Genomic DNA, 17889 nt, shown 5'->3' with positions numbered 1-17889 from the left:
GATGGGGAACATCATACACTGGGGCCTGTTGTGTGGTCGGGGGAGTGGGAAGGGGTAGCATTAGGAGATATACCTAATGTAATTGACGAGTTAATGGGTACAGCACACCAACATGGCACATGTATACATATGTAACAAACCTGCACGTGTGCACATGTACCCTAGAACTTAAAGTATAGTAATAAATAAAAACAAAAGAAAACTTTATTATGAACCCCCCCAAAAAAACCAAACTCAAAGCTAGCAGAAGAAAATAAGTAGCAAACATCAAAGTAAAACTAAATGAAATTGAAACAAAAATACAAAAGATCAATGAAACAAAAAGTTGATTATTTGAAAATATGAATGAAATCAATAGACCATTAGCTGGATTAAACAAGAAGAGAGGATTTAAGTAAGCTAAATTAGAAATAAAATTGGAGACATTATCACCAACACCACAGATACATAAAAGATAATTGGAGATTACTATGAACACCTCTATGCACACAAACTAGAAATTCTAGAGGAAATGGATACATTTATGGAAACATATAACCCTCCTAGATTGAATCAGGAATAAATAGGAATATTGAACAGAAAAATAATAAGCGATATGATTCATCAATAATAAAAAATTGCCAAAAACAACAAAAAAGCCTGGGGCCAGATGAATTCACAGCTGAATTCTACCAGACATTCAAACAAGAGTTGGTACTAATTCTGCTGAAACTATTCCAAAAAATCAAGAAAGAAGGAATCTTTCCTAACTCATTCATGAAGCCAATGTCACCATAATCCCAAAATGAAGAAAGGACATAGCAAAAAAAGAAAAAAACTAAAGACCAATATCCCTAATGCAAACAGATGCAAAAATGTTCAACAAAATGCTAGCAAACTGCCTCCAACAGCACATCAAAAGGATGATACACCATGATCAAATGAGTTTCACCCTAGGATCCAGGGATAATTTAACATATGCAAGTAAATAGATGTGATACATCACATAAACAGAATTAAAACAAAAACCACATGATCATCTCAATAGATGCAGAAAAAGCATTTGATAAAATCCAGTATTGCTTTATAATAAAAACCCTCAACAAACTAACCATAGAAGGAACGTACATCAAAATAATAAAAGCCATCTATGACAGACTCACAGGCAACATTGTACTGAATGGAGAAAAGTTCAAAGCATTCCTCCTGAGAACCGGAACATGACAAGGACGCCCATTTTCACCACTTCTACTCAACACAGTACTGGAAGTCCTAGCCACAGCAATCAGGCAAGAGAAATAAATAAAGGGCAACCAAATTGGAAAAGAGGATGTCAAACTACCACTGCTAATGATGTGATCGTGTATCTAGAAAACCCTGAAGATTCACCATTTTTCTCAGAATTAGAAAAAACAATCCTAAAATGCATATGGAACCAATAAAGAGCTTGAATAACCAAAACAATCCTAAGCAAAAAGAATAAATACGGAGGCAGCAAGCACATTACCCAACTTCAAATTATACCAAAAGGCTATAGTAACCAAAACAGCACGGTATTGGTATAAAAGTCGATACACAGACCAATGGAACAGAGTAGAGAACCAATTAATAAAGCCAAATACTTAACAAATGACTGGTCTTTGAGAAGCACACAAAAACCTACGTTGAGGAAAGGACATCCTATTCAACAAATGGTGCTGGGAAAATGGATAGCCTCATGTAGAAGAATGAAACTGGATCCCTATATCTCACCATATACAAAAATCAACTCAGGATGGATTAAATACTTAAATCTAAGACCTGAAACTGTAAAAATTCTAGAAGAAAATATAGGGAGAACTCTTCTAGACATTGGCCTAGGCAAAAAATTTATGACTAAGACCCCAAAAGCAAATGCAACAAAACAAAAGTAAATGGGACTTAGTGAAACTAAAAAGCTTCTGAACAATGGAAGAAATAATCATCAGGGTAAACATATAACCCAAAGAATGGAAGAAAATATCTGCAAACTGTGCATCTGACACAGGACTAATATTCAGACTCTACAAGGAACTCAAACAAATCAGCAAGAAAAAAACAAATAATCTCATCAGAAAGCAGGCAAATGACACGAATAGACATCTCTCAAAAGAAGATATGAAAATGGCCAAGAAACGTATGAGAAAAATGCTCATAATCACTAATTATCAAGGAAATGCAAATTAAAACCACAATGAGATACCACCCTACCCCAGCCAGAATTGCCATTATTAAAAGGTTCAAAAACTATAGATATTGGCGCAGATATGGTAAAAAGGGAATGCTTGTATTCTATTGATGGGAATGTAAATCAGTACAGCCTCTGTGGAAAACAGTATGGAGATTCCTACCCTTTTTTTTTTGAAATGAAGTCTCACTCTGTTGCCCAAGCTGGAGTGCAGTGGCATGATCTTGGCTCACTGCAACCTCCACCTCCCAGGTTCAAGTGATTCTCCTGCCTCAGCCTCCCAACTAGCTGGGAGTACAGGCACGTGTCACCATGCCTGGCTAATTTTCATATATATATATATATTTTTTAGTAGACATGGGGTTTCACTATATTGGCCAGGTGGGTCTCAAACTCCTGACCTCATGATCTGCTCACCTTGGCTTCCCAAAGTGTTGGGATTACAGGCATGAGCCTGTAATCTCATGATTAAGAAATCTCCACGCCTAGGCGGAGATTTCTTAAATAACTAAAAGTAGACCTACCATTTGATTCAACAATCCCCCTACTGGTTATCTACCCAAGGGAAAAGAAGTCATCATATACAAAAGACACTTGCATGTGTATGTTTATCAAAGCACAGTTCACATTTGCAAAGGTGTGGAATCAGCCTAAGTACCCATTAAGTGATTATGAGTGGATAAAGAAAATGTAGCATACATATATATGTCCTGTAAAAGAATGAAATAATGTCTTTTGCAGCAACTTGGATAGAGCTGGAGGCCATTATTTTAAGTGAAGTAATGCAGGAATGGAAAGTCAAATACTGTATGTTCTCACTTATAAGTGGGAGCTATGCTGTGCATACACGAAAGCATACGGACAGGCATAGTGGACATTGAAGACTCAGAAGTGGGGAGCGTGGGAGGGAGGTTAGGAATAAAACAATACTTACAGGGTGCAATGTATACTATGCAGGTGGCAGGTAAACTAAAAGCCCTTACTTCACCACTATACCATTTATCCATGTAACAAATAACCATGTGTACCAAAAGCTATTGAAAGGAAAAAATAAATACATATAATGTTTTAAACAAATAGGCCCCATGGTGTTTGTAGAAGCATAAATCATGATCTATACTCACAGAATCCACAAGCTCACTGGAAACAGAAATCCAGAAGATATAAAAAAGTAAAGTGACTTTGGGTATTTGATAAATTCTTGCATGATTTTTTTTTTCACAGTTTCATATCACTTAATTTAGGAACCATCTTACTATCAGTTGTAACTTACAATGTATGGTGTTTGTCTTGTAGTGTGATAAAAAGTAATGTTGTATTTTAATCCATATAGTTTTGGGGTTGTTTATGGAATATACCATTAAAGATTAAGTCATTTGCTACAGCAAAAAGAAGAGATAACAGAGAACTTGCTTGCTTCTCACCACTTCCCCCGTTTACATGCACACACAAAAAAAGGCCATTTGAGTACCTGGAGAGATGATGGCTGCCTATAAGCTAAGAGAAGAGGTGTCAGAATAAAACCTACCTTGACAGCACCTTGATCTTGGACATTACAGCCTCCAGAACTCAGAAAGTTAGTAACTTTCTGTTGCTTAAGCCACCAACATGGTATTTTATTATAGCAGACTGAGCAGGCTAATACTTCCTCTCCCCAGTCTGCTCAGTTTAGATATATCATAATTTTAGGTTAAATCAATATTCTGTGTTATTATGGTACTGTAAATACTGCTTGTCACCTTTTAATTCATTGTATTTCTTCTCTAATGGAATTCTTATTAGTAGAGTTAAAAACTGTCTCAGTTTTTGTTTGGCAAGTTTTCTAGGAACCTGTTACTAATTAATCTCCAAACTCCCATAGAGTGTAACTCTCCACTCAATATTTTCAAACATATCAGATAAACTGATTATCTCTTTGTTAGAGGCACACCTTCCAAAACTTTCCCTTGCCTTGGTCCCACAGACTGGTTGCTTCCTCGGCTTGTTCCCCTATAATTTCCCTTTGTCATCCATTCTTTTTTCCTCACTACTGTCTTAGATCTTGTTTCCTGGATCTCTTGGTTTATTCCTTCAATTTAATAGAGCACATCTTCCAGGTTCTTCTTGATATGAAGCATGAGATATGAATATTTTGAGTGACATGTGAAGAAGTTGTAATCAGCTCTCACACTAGATTGCTGGATATAGAATTCTAGATTGGAAATAAGTTCCATTGTGTTCTGGCTTCTAGCATTGCTGTTGAGATGTCCAAAACCATTCTAAAAGGGGATCCTTCTTACTTGAACCTTCCTTGATAGTTATCTGCCCTCCACCATTGACTTTGCTGCTAGACACTTAGTATCTTCTCTTTGTCCCTAGTAATCTGAAATGTCATGATGACATGCCTTAGGGTGGGGTTTTTTTTTCATCTAGTTTTCTGAGCCCATAGCAGACCTTCTCAATCTGGGAACTGTGGAGGCTAAAGAAACTCCATCTTGGAAGTCAATCCACCATGTTGGCCTCTAATTAACCCCTATTCCAGGAAGCCATCTGGGATTTCCAACTTATCTGTTGTCCTAGTGTAAGAGCAGGTACTTACTATAAATCCTGCCCCTAGGTCAAACAACCTTGATGTTATCACACTTCAGTTGTTCTAAACATCCTTTCTGAACAACCTCTCCCCTATGATACATAAGCCCTGGGTCTTGGGGTTAATGGTATGTGGATCCACCATCTTATCTTGCAGTTGCCTGAGACACAGACATGGCTTCTGTTTGTAAATCTCTATTAAATGATTTCTTTGTAAGAAACTAGGTTGGTCAGCCTCTTTCTTTGGCCTCTCACCTTCCTCAGACTTTGGGGGTAGGTTTACATAGGACTGCGCACTGCACAAGAACAAATGACCTCCACTTTGGGGAACCTTCCTTCAAACATTTCTTTGACAGTTTTCTCCCTTACATTTTCAAAACTGTTATACCTTCTTTAGCTATCTTGTACTTCCTGACCTAATTCTCTGATTTCGTCATTTATTTTCTGTTTTCTATGTTTTGTATTATCTACTTTTAAAGCATTTTTTCTCAATGTTATCTTAATCCTTTTTCTACATTTTTTATTTCAACTGTCATATTTTTATTTATTTAATTTCATTTTGGAGAGACGGTCTTGTTCTGTCACCCAGGTTGGAGTGCAGTACAGCAATCACGGCTTACTGTAGCCTCCACCTCGCAGACCCAAGTGATCCTCCCACCTCAGCCTCCCAAGTAGCTGGGACCATAGGTGCCCATTACCAGGCCTGGCTAATTGCTTTTTAAATTTTTTTTAAGAGACAGGGTCTCCTGTGTTGCTCAGGCTGGTCTCAAACTCCTTGGCGCAAGTGATCCTCCTGACTTGACCTTCCAAGGTGATGGGATTACAGGAAGAGGTACCGTACCTGGCCAAACTCTCATATATATATATTTTTTTTCTTTAGATGGAGTCTTGCTCTGTCACCCAGGCTAGAGTGCAGTGGCATGATCTGGGCTCACTGAAACCTCCACCTCCTGGTTTCAAGCCATTCTCCTGCCTCAGTCTCACAGTAGCTGGGATTACAGGCCTGTGCCACCACGCCTGGGTAATTTTTGTACTTTTAGTAGAGATGGGGTTTCGCCATACTGGCCAGGCTGGTTTTGAACTCTTGGCCTCAGGTGATCCACCCACCTTGGCCTCCCAAAGCGCTGGGATAATAGAAGTGAGCCACCACGCCCAGCCTCATATTTCTAATTTTCAAAAAATCCTTTTCATTTTCTAGATATTCCTGCTTTTATAGATTCCTGTTTTTCCACAGATTCAGTTTTTCACAGATTCAGTTTCTCTTCTTATTTTGCAAAGATTAACATTCAGGCTTATTTAAATGTTAAATGTTATTCTATGTTACGCATTTTCAAAAGTTTTATTTTGCTCCCTGTGTCCTCAGGGTTTTTTTCAAAACAATACTATTTTGGTTCTGCCTTTCCATTTTTAAGGCTTTCTTCAATTGCTTAATGATTTTAGGCTTTTGGCTCATATTTTGTATTCAAGACTGTGACAGCCGGCCTGGTGCGGTGGTTCACGCCTGTAATCCCAGTACTTTGGGAGGCTGAGGCGGGCAGATTACCTGAGGTCAGGAGTTTGAGACCAGCCTGACTGGCATGGCGAAACCCTGTCTCTACTAAAAATACAAAAATTAGCTGGGCGTGGTGGCCAGTAATCCCAGCTACTTTGGAGGCTGAGGCAGGAGAATCGCTTGAACCTGGGAGGCGGAGGTTGCAGTGAGCTGAGATTGCACCATTGCACTCCAGCCTGGGCGACAAGAGTGAAACCCTGTATCAAAAAAACAAAAAACAAGCAAACAAAAAACCTGAGACAGCCAAAAGCTATTTGGACACACTATGATTGTCAGGGCTGGTTCATTGGTGGGTTTCACTGTAGGGTAGTCTGGCTGAACTCTTACTGGGTGCTCAGAATGGAGTCCTTTAAAAGCATGGCTACCAGTGTTCTTGAAGCAGACCAGAAGGCTGACAAGGGATCCATGAGGAAGTGTGGCCTTAGCTTCTTGCTTTCGGTATGCCACCTCTCTCCTAGATGTGTTGGTACTCTAAGCCCAATGATGTCTCCCTACTAGTAAACATCTACACTTCCGGGATGTGAGGAAGAGGCATGGATGGGGGAGGGATCTGGGCTTACAACTGTTCCTTTTAGATATCTTCAACTAATCCTTTTTTTTTTTTTTCTTTTTCCTTTTTTTAAGAGACTAGTCTCTAGTGTGTTGCCCAGGCTGGGCTCAAAATCTCAAATTCTTGCGCTCAAGTGATCCTCCCTCTTCAGCTTCCTGAGCAGTTGGGGATACAGGCATGTGTCATCATGCTCAACGTAGTTCTTTTGTTTTTAGGTCAATCGTATCTCTACTTTCAGAAGTACCTGGTGCCTCCAATTCCTGCAGTCTTTTGAGGCTTTGCTTGAATTAACCTTCTTCTAAGTTGTTCCATTCCAGCTTAATTTTCACCATACTCTGGTCCATTAGGTTAATGACCACTCTTTCATCTGCTTTCCATCTTATATTAATGTATTATTGTCATCTCTTCTCTCGTTAACTCTGGGCTTGTGAGGCTGTCTTTTAAAAACCCATTTACATTCCTTTTAGTGTGATTTTCCAACAGCATGATCATAATTATATATGTTCAATCCACCATTTCTAATGAGCACTTCTGTCCTCAATTTACTTGATTCTGCTGCTGTCTTTGTAACTCTAGACTACTCATTCTAGAAATGTTATTATCCTTTGGCTTCTGTGGCCACAGTATTTTTTTTTCTCTTGAGGTATCATCTCATTTCTTTCCTAGGTTCTTCTTCCACTCTGTATCCCTTAAATGTTGTTGTTCCCCAGGTCTCTGTCCTAAGTCCTTTTATGTTTTCATTTACACATTTGCCATAGACAATAACATCCACTTGCTTGGATTTAATCACTTCCTTAATAATGTTGACTCGAAAATCTATGTCTGTGGCTCCAGACTCACATAAAGGTCAGAAACCGGATAGAGGAAAACAGGACCCTGTCTCTCTATATCCTAATCAGGTCAAACAAACGTCCTAGTGCCAAAATAGGTCCTCCTTTTAGGTAAAGGAAATAGCAGTAATAGAGGAAGGCATTCAACTTTATAAAAACAACAAACAGAGCCAAAGAAGAGCTGCATCACATATGTGAAGTTTTGTTTTGTCTTGTTTTCGAGATGGAGTCTTGCTCTGTCACCCAGGCTGGAGTGCAGTGACATGATCTTGGCTCACTGCAACCTCTGCCTCTTGGGTTCAAGCAATACTCATGTCTCACCCTCCCAAGTAGCTGCAATTATAGATGCATACCATCACACCGGGCTAATTTTTTTGTATTTTTAGTAGAGACAGGGTTTCACCATGTTGCCCAGGCTGGTCCCGAACTCCTGAGCTCAGGCAGTCTGCCTGCCTTGGCCTCCCAAAGTGTTAGGATTACAGGTGGGAGCCACCGTGCCCAGCCTCATATGTGAGGGTTTTTTTGTTTGTTTGTTTTGTTTTGTATTTTATTTATTTATTTATTTATTTATTTATTTATTTATTTATTTGTATTTTTAGTAGAGATAGGGTTTCACCTTGTTGGCCAGGCTGGTCTCGAACTCCTGACCTCAGGTGATCCACCTTCCTTGGCCTCCCAAAGTGCTGGGATTACAGGTGTGAGCCACCATGCCAGGCATATGTGAGGTTTTGATGTAGTAAGAACCAATCCCCAAATCACACTGACAACACACAAGAGTTTATTTCTCTGACATGAGAAGTCTGCTGTGGGTTGAGGAAAATCCCCAGGAAAGCTGTCATATATTGGCTCACTATTCCAAGTTTCAACAATTTAATGGAACATCAATTTCGGCACAGGTTGCGAATCTCACCATGGTAGGAGATGAGAGAGCTGCATAGTTGAGCACAGACATTCAGAAATGAAATATGTCAGGTCTCTATTCGTTGTCCAAAGTAAGCCACAAGATCACCTCTAACTTCAAGGGGTCAAGGAAGAACAGTTCCCTTGGATCCTGAGAATTGGACACTATTGAATAGCAATAATCCATAACATTTAAAATACTAGAACTTAAACAGATAATTTGGCTTTAAACAAAGTATCTTTCTATTTGTATGCTCCTAGTACCTAGCGTGATAGCTAGTACAGAGTGGGTGTCAATGTGTTGAATTGAGATATGTTTTAGAAGATGATTTGATAGGTATCTTGGAAAAGGTGTTCAGCATATCTGTATTGACACCTTATTTTCCCTTCAACACAAACAGGAACATTGAATGTCTTTCAAACATTGACCTTTCTGCTGGGCTCAAAAGATGGAGCCATTTTTCAAAAATAGTTCTTGCAACATTTCTCAAAAGGAGACCTACAAATGGCAAACAGGCATATGAAAAGGTTCAACATCATTGATCATCAGAGAATTGCAAATCAAAAGTACAGTGAGATACCATCTTGTTCTAGTTAAAATGGCTTATATCCAAAAGACAGGCAATAACAAGTGCTGGCAAGGGCATGGAGAAAAGGGAACCCTTGTATACTGTTGGTGGGAATGGAAATTAGTACAACCACTATGAAGAAAAATTTAGAGGTTTCTTAAGAAACTAAAAATAGAGCTACCATATGATCCAGCAATCCCACTGCTGGGTATATAAGCAAAAGAAAGGAAATCAGTATATCGAAAAGATATCTGCATTCCCATGTGTATTGCAGCATTATTCACAATAGCCAAGATTTGGAAGCAACCTATGTGTCCATCAATAGATGAATGGATAAAGAAAATGTGGTACTTATACACAATGGAGTACTATTCAGCCATAAAAAAGAATGAGATCATGTCATTTGCAATAATGGAACTAGAGGTCATTATGTTATTAACATAATGTGAGAATAACCAGGCACAAAAAGACAATCATTGCACATTCTCACTTATTTGTGGGATCTAAAAATCAAACAACTGAAATCATAGACATAGAGAGTAGAAGGATGGTTACCAGACACTGGAAAGGGGTAGTGTAGGTGTGTGTAGGGGAGGCAGTGATGGTTAATGGGTACAAAAAAATAGTTCAAAAGAATGAACAAGACCTAATATTTGATAACAAAACAGAGTGACTGTAGCCAATAATAATTTAATTGTACATTTAAAAATAAATAAAAGAGTATAATCAGATCATTTATAACACAAAGGATAAATGCTTGAAGGGACTCACACCCCATTTTCCATGACGTGATAATTATGCATGGCACGCCTGTTTCAAAACATCTCGTGTATCCCATGAATATATGCACCTGCTATGTACCCACAAAAATTAAAAATTAAAAAAAATAGCTATTGCAGCATCTAAATATTTCAAAGCCTCGCTAAGAATTTGACTTTAAAGTTTGGAGAGAGGGCGTTTTATAGCCTTGCTTATATTTACTTTAATCAAAAACCCTTCCCCAACCTCAAAGGCAAACGTCAGCATGGAAGGGGAAAAAGTTACAAAATATTGCTTCCAAGAGTCAGGTAGTTGTTTGTGTGTTTGTGCCTGTATGTGCATGTGTATGTATGTGTGTGTGTGTCTCTCTGTGTATTTGTGCACATATGCACTTTTTGTGTTGGGTGTGGAACAAAGACTTGTTGCATATAGGTGCGTTATTGTAGGTGTTGCATATAAATGTGATATTATAGGTAGATAAACATGAGCCTCATAGAGTATGAAATAAAGCACAGAAGTTTTGAGTTTCCAATTGACAGCCCCTTTCTTATATTTTTCATCCTGTTTTCATGAAATAATATGTCTTGCCCTGTGCTTGACATTTTTTAGCATGTAGATTAAATCTTTTTTTTTTTTCCATGCAGTCTCACTCTGTTGCCCAGGCTGGAGTGCAGTGGCATGATCTTGGCTCACTGCAACTTTTGCCTCGCGGGCTCAAGCAATTCTCCTGCCTCAGCCTCCCAAGTAGCTGGGATTACAGGCATCTGCCACCATGCCCAGCTAATTTTTGTATTTTAGTAGAGGGGTTTCACCATGGTGGTCAGGCTCCTCTCGAAATCCTGACCTCAAGTGATCCACCCGCCTCGGCCTTCCAAAGTGTTGGGATTACAGGCGTGAGCCACCACACCCGGTCTAGATTAAATCTTTAGAAATGAAGTGCCCCAGTGGTGATGATGAAAAGCTGTATTGAAAGAATGATGTAGAGGAGTACAAAGGACTTAGAGGAGATTGTCTGTTTGAGATTTATCTAGGATTTCTCAGGTATTTTATACGAAAAGAATTCCATAGTTACTTTCTTTGTTTTTGTTTAAATTGTATATGCTTATCATAAACAATTCGAGCAAGAGAGACAAATGCAAAGGAGAAACTTACAAAAATCACCCAAGTTTCCAACAACAAAAATGACCAATTTTACATTAGGTGAACATCATTTCAGGCCATAAACCTCACCATTCTCCAGTTTTCCTCTTACCTTGTTGCCTCCTGTGCCTCTTACAAGCTCTCATCCATGAGGAATCCCAGAGTCAGGACCAGACTCTCTGCTCATCTCTATCTTTACCCCAATGGCAACCTGATCAGCTTATAGCTTTAAGTGATACCTGGATGTTGATGACTCCCAAATTTACACATCCAAACTTCTTCCTTTGAAACCTGGACAGCTAGAATGCAAGGGGTTGTTGAGTGAAGGAAAGCTGAGAAAACAGAGATCCTAGTTGTGTTCTCTTTCTTTTAGCTTTAAAGTTGAATTAGTCTCTGACACTTCTAAGTATATGGTCTACTGCTAACACTAGTTTTTAAATCTTGAGGCTTTTTAATACTACCTGTCATTTGTTGAACATCTACTACATGTTAGGTACTGTGTCTTTCTTTTTCAAAACATACATTGTCTCATTTTACCCGCATGATTCTGTGAGGTAGATTTTCATAAAAATCAAACCAAAACCAAAACCAAAAAACAAAGGCTTAGAGTGATAAGCAACATCTCCAAACTGATACAGCTAGTAGGTGCTGAGATTTGAGCTTAGGGGATCAATCCTCTTTCTGGAATGTTATATCTATTTGTATTTCAATGTGAATTTTCACATCAGTTTGACAATTTCCATACACACACATATAGGCACACAAACCCAGCTGGGATTTTGATTGGGATCACACTGAATTCATAGATTAATTTGATGTGATGATTAATTTTATGTGTTAACTTGACTGGGTCAAGGGATGCCCAGGTAACTCGTAAAATATTCTTTCTGGGTATGTTGGCAAGGGTATTTCTGGAGGAGATCAGCATCTGAACGGGTAGGCTGAGTAAAGAAGATCACATTCACCAATGTGGGTGGGCATCATCTAATACACAGAGGCTGAAATAGAAGAAAAAGGCAGAAGAAGGGTAAAAATACTATCTCTGCCTGAGCCGAGGCATCTGTCTCCTCCAGCCCTTGGACATTGGTGCTCCTGGTTCTCAGGCCTTCAGACTTGGACTGGGACTTACACTTGTGACCCCCTGGTTCTCAGGCTATCAGACTTGGACTAAATTGTACCACCAGCTTTCCTGGGCCTTCAGCTTGCAGACAGCAGATAATGAAACTTCTCAGCCTCCATAACCATACCAGCTGACTCCTCATGGTTAATCTCTTTCTGTATACATTTCTATATCCTATTGGTTGTGTTTCTCTGGAGAACCCTGACAAATTCATTTAGGGAGAATTGACATACTACTAGTTTTTCAATCTTGAATTGGTATTTCCCTCCACTTACTTAAGTCTTCTTTAATTTTTCTAATAGGACTTTGTGGTTTCCATTGTGAAGGAACAATTTATTCACCACCACTACGGTGGTGCAGAGGCCTCCCAGGGGTCAGGAAACTAAGGCAGGAACTTGATGGACGTGAAGTGCAACGAGGAAATTGCAAAAATATGGGCAGAAGAAATGGTTAAAGGTTCCACCAGGTACAGCAACAATTTCAAGAATTTTAAAGCAGAATAGCTGAGTGTGTAAAGTTTCATCAATGGCAGGCAGCAAACAGCTGTGTGTCCTGCCAGCAACAGAGGAGCCAGGAGCTCTGGAGTGTATTTATATGATGCAGCTTGCCATGAACTGATGATTCAGCAGCAATTTTTCATGAGGAGGAAACTGTGATTGTTAACTGAGGTATGATGGCTGTCCTCTTTAAAAGTGAAGAACAGGCTGGGCTGAAGCCAGACCAAGTTTGCCTTCTGGGCCTTCCTTCCTTCTGTCTTCCATTTCCGTAACCCCCTCCAGCCAGCTAGCATTTCCTCTTCAGCACCATCATATTTCCTCGGAACCTCCCCTTTGCCACCTGCATCTAGACCTGCTCTATCCTATACCTCTCCACAGCCCCATAAACGATCCCCAAATCATCTCCCTCCCTAGCTCCTTCATTCATTCATATTTAGGATATTCAGCTGTTCAGAAAAGGAAGTGGTTAGGGGATCCAGTTAATACACACCCATGTATTAAATGACAGATAGCTAGGTGGGCATTTCTCAAATGAGGGTCCAAAGACATAATCCTAGAGATTTGAGAGGTCTATGGGCATTTAGATAATAGCTAGTATTTATTGCATGCTTGTCATGTATCAGGTGCTGTTTGAAATGCTTTATATGTATTAATTTGGTTTCACTATAACATTACAAAGCAGATGTCCTTATCTCTATTTAACAGGTGAGCAAACTGAACATGTTCTTATTCCCATTAAACAGATGGGCAACCACAGAAAGGTTGATCAGCTCAAGGTTACACACCTAATAAATGACAGTATAAAGACTCAAATCCAGGCAGTCTGGGTCTGCAGCTAGTGCTTTCGACCTCAATGCTGCCACCTGGGGCTCATTTGAGCCTGGATGGTCCAAGACGGTGTCATGCATGTCTGGCAGTTAGCTGGGGCTGTTGGCTGGGGCCTCCTCCTCCATTTGGTCTTTCCAGCAGGATATGTCAGACTTCTTTATGCAGCAGCTGGATTCCAAAAGGTAAATGTCTTCGAGGCAATTTTCCCATGTGGAAAATTACCTTGATGCAATGGCAGCCTCCATGTATACACCTACAGGTCACGAAACAGATAGGCTTATAGGCCAAATTAAGAAGCTTAAATCACATTGTTTATCTGGTGGTTCTAAAACATATCCTCAAATGTTTTGGCATTACTCCTATTAAGATGTGGGGTCTATATCCCTTCCCTTGAATGGGGGCTGGCCCTAGGGGTTGGCCTGTAGCCAGCAGAATATAGTGGAAGTGATACTGTGTGACTTCCAAGGAGAGGTCAGAAAAGGCCACAAGCCTGGTTCTTTTCAGACATTCACTCTGGGAAAGCCAGCTGCCTGGTGAGAAGTTCACCAAGCTGGAGTGGCTGTGTGAAGGTGCTCTGCTTCTCAGCCCCATTTGAGCTAGCAGCCAGTCATGTGAGTGAGCCATCTTAGCTATTCAGCCCAGCTGAACTTTCAAATCACAGCAGTTGTGTTGAAATCTGATTGATACTACATAAACGACTCCAATAAAATAACTATCCAAGTAAGTTCTTCCCAAATTTCTGAGCCTCAAAATTAACAGCAAAATAAATTGGCTACTTAAACTACTAAGTTTTGGCATAAATGTGTTTACCCAAAGAGCAGCAGTAATAACCAGAAGAGTTTACCAACCAACATAAAACAGAGTGAGAAGCAAGGGGAAAGAGGGTAGATTAATAAGCTTAGGATAGGCTGAAGGACCACAGCACCTAAATTCTGTTTTATGCATTGTTCTCATGTCTTATCCCTCTCCACCATCCAGTCTTCTCAGCACATAGTGTGGTTACAAGGACCAGATTGGAGAGTAAGTAAGGTGACTCAGCAAACTGAAGGGGCCTGGGTTCAACATACACTGTTCTGTTAGAGAACTGAGGGGCAAGTGTGTCTGGTTATAATGGTAACTGGCATTAGTTGGCTTTGTAGCTAGGGGTTTATCTCTTTTTCTTGGGCAGAGATTACATGAGGCCATAATAGCGCCACAATGGGTGTTACCAGTAGGTGTGCAATTTAGGGATGACATGGCTGTCAATCTGAAGGTAGTATGTTCTGTACCTTATTAATACTTAAAAGTCCACTTTGTCTTTCTGCCTCTATCTAAAGCAGCATTTTCATTTGTTTCATCCTTTTTATCTACGTTCAACACATATCCATTCATTCTATGTGTAACATTTCTCATAAGTGACTTGCTTCTACATTTTAGTTTCTCTTGTTTTATAATAGAATTAAATATTCTATAATAATATAACAAAAGCATTACAACCCCCAATGAGCAAACATGTGTCATATCAGGTTTATGATGTCCTCCTATTTATTGACCAAAACAAGTCAAATAGCCAAGCCCACAGTCAATGTAGAGGTGGACTACACAACGGAGTGGATAACAGGTGTAATTCATTGGGGATCACTACTGTAACAATCTAATACTGACACATAGCTAGGAGATGGTTGATCCAGGGATCAAACTTTCCACAGTCTGTCTCTGGAGCCTACACACTAAACTGCTATTCTGGAGGTGGTTGGGAATGGGTTCTTACTGAAGAGCTTCCTACAAACCTCGCTTCCCAGGCCCCGCCCCAATGAATCAGAATATCTTGGGGGTAGGGAAATTGTGGGGGATGGGGGGTTTCTCCCATGAGCCTGAGACTGAAATAAGTCTGCAGAGGATTCCAGTGCACACTGGGGAACGAAGGGGATTTCAAAGACAAAGAAGATATACTTTCTGCACTCAAAAAGCTTTCATTTCCACAGAGAGTATTCTTAATTATTGTTATTACATCACAGAGGCATCACCCTGGAATTTTAAAAAAGAAGCGATTGCTTTCCATGTTTAAGTGACATCAGTGGTTCTCAAGCTTTCGTGTGTGTTATTAACTGGAGGGCTTGTAAAAACCCACATGACTGGGTCCAATGCCCACGTTCTGATTCAGGAGGTGTGAAGTGGGGTCCACTATTTCTCATGTCTAAGAAGCTCAGGGACACACTTTGAGAACCAGAGTTAGAGAAGTAGGAGGCTTTAGTGGTAACAATCCTCCATTATTCAGCTTAATATTCTACTTACACGTAGCACATTCACTACATACAAGTTCCTGGGCTGAGTGCAGCACTGTTTGTGATAAGGATGGGATTTAGATCTTGATTACGCTTGAGCAGATTTATTAAGTGGATTTATTCTCTAAGGGTGCCTAAGCGTCATTAGACAGGTTCTGATAAAGCAGAGATCTCCTCCCTTAGGAGTAGATTAGGGACAGCTTAATGAAGTAGGAGACCTTTCACCTGGGCCTTGAAAGATGCCTAGGACTTGGACCAGGGGAAATCGTGGACAATCAAAGAATTCTTCCCGCTTTAGCACGGAGACAAAAAAATCACAAGCAACCGCTAGGAAAGGTCTATGACATTCTTGCCTCTGCCTCTAGCATTAACAATTTGCACGCCAGCTTCTGGAATCTGAACGCGGAGGACTGTTCTCGTGTCAAGGGTTCAGTGTCAGACCCTCCTTGGGCAGGGGTGGAACTGGCCTCGCTCTCTCTTTGGGGCGCCCAGAGCGGGTGCATCAGAGCCGGCCTGCTCGGCCGAAGCGGCGGTGGGCGCTGACTTGGCAAAGGGCGCAGCTGGGGCGCTTCGTTCCGGAGCAGAACGCCGTGACCCCGCCGGGGCTGGGGCGGCAGCGCAGTTCTCCGCCTGGCCAGAGCAGGGCCGCATGCCGGCGCACCTTTCAGAACGAGCTCCAGATGTGGGCTTGGCCCCAGGTTGGGGGCCGGGTGGCAGCTGTACTACCCTGGCGGGCGAGGGGTCCAGAGCTCTTTTTCCCTATTCCGACCTGTAGATTTAACGCCAGCACAGGGTGGCGCACCCTACCTCCTTCCACCTTCACGCACCAGCCAGGAGGCGACGCGTGTGCGCGCTCCTCCCCTAGGCGGGAGCGCGGCCCAAGCGCCTGCAGACTGCGCCTGCGCAGCCCAGCTCACACCCACCGCCCCCCCCCGCACCTCCTTCCCCCTTCGCCCCGCCCCGTTCCCACTTCTGCTGCCGCTAGGGGTAGCGGCGGCTGCTGCTTCCCGGGAGCGTGGTTTCTTTGAGGGCTCGGGAACCCTACAGCGTGGGGACGTGGGGAGGCTAGAGGGTGAGAAAGCCGGCGGGAGAGGAGGGCGGCGCTGGAGGAGGGCGGCGCGTGGCTGACTCATCCCTCTTGAAGATCATACTGGCAGAGACACACACTCGCCCGCCCCGCCCGCCCGCGCCGCTCCACCTTAGCCGGGAGGCGCCCGCCCGCACCGCCCGCCCGCCCTCTGCGGGCGCTGTCCGGGCCCGGCTGTCTCAGAGAAAGTTTTTGCCATCGGAGGGGCCGGAGCCGCAGCGGGCCTTTTGGAAGGGAAGGGGGACGGAACAGAAGGCGAGAGCCGCTCGGGCCCGCGGAGTGCATGGTGCCCGGCGCCTCGGCTGCCTGGCAGGAGGACCTCGGGGCGGGGTCGAGCTGAGCCCAGCTCCTTCTTCTCCCCTCAGCCGCCCCAGAAACCGCCCTCTCGGACGGCCGCGGGGGTTCCCGCTCCTCAGCTCGCCATGTCTCGGCTGCTGCCGCTGCTGAGGAGCCGGACCGCGCGCAGCCTGAGGCCGGGCCCGGCCGCTGCCGCCGCCGCCGCCGCCGCTGCCGCCGCCGCGCCCCGCCCGCCGTCCTGGTGCTGCTGCGGGCGGGGGCTGCTGGGGCTCGCGTCCCCCGGAGGCTTCCCGGGCGGCCCCCGGCGGCTGGGCACGCACCCCAAGAAGGAGCCCATGGAGGCGCTGAACACGGCGCAGGGCGCGCGCGACTTCATCTACAGCCTGCACTCCACGGAGAGGAGCTGCCTGCTCAAAGAGCTGCACCGCTTCGAGTCCATTGCCATTGCCCAAGGTAAGGGGGGACCGGTGGTGGGGAGCCCGGAGACTCCGGCGCCCTCCTCTTCCCGCCAGCCTACCTGGAGCCCTTCCCGGCTCAGGATCTTGGACCCCCGCTGCCGCCCCCCTTCCGCCCCCCTCGCTTGTCTGGCCCCACGCCTGGGACGGCTGGGGGCGGGGAGACTTTCCGCCGCCCGAATTTCCCCCAGGTAGGAAATTTCCAGCAGGTAGGACGGGCGCGGGTCGTGCCAGGCAGCCGAGGCCAGCGCCTGGCTACTTCCTCCCCAGCCTCAGAGTCCGGAGCTT

At 42.9% G+C, this 17889-nt stretch overlaps 1 protein-coding gene across 2 annotated transcripts in view; it reads left to right on the top strand.

Annotated features, from left to right (window-relative positions):
* The first annotated feature begins 16730 nt into the window (after window positions 1–16730).
* Window positions 16731–17889, top strand: part of TMEM65 (transmembrane protein 65) — a 61574-nt gene continuing 60415 nt past the window's right edge. For both annotated transcript variants that reach the window (XM_045398668.3, XM_045398667.3), the window contains exon 1: window positions 16731–17599. In XM_045398668.3, the coding sequence (XP_045254603.1) occupies window positions 17272–17599 (328 nt within the window). In that variant the 5' untranslated portion in view covers window positions 16731–17271. The remainder of the gene's footprint in view (window positions 17600–17889) is intronic.

Source organism: Macaca fascicularis, chromosome 8, assembly GCF_037993035.2.
Source record: "Macaca fascicularis isolate 582-1 chromosome 8, T2T-MFA8v1.1".
NCBI classification, from domain to species: domain Eukaryota; kingdom Metazoa; phylum Chordata; class Mammalia; order Primates; family Cercopithecidae; genus Macaca; species Macaca fascicularis.
Note: the sequence above shows the minus strand (reverse complement) of the source record. Positions and strands in the feature narration are given on the sequence as shown.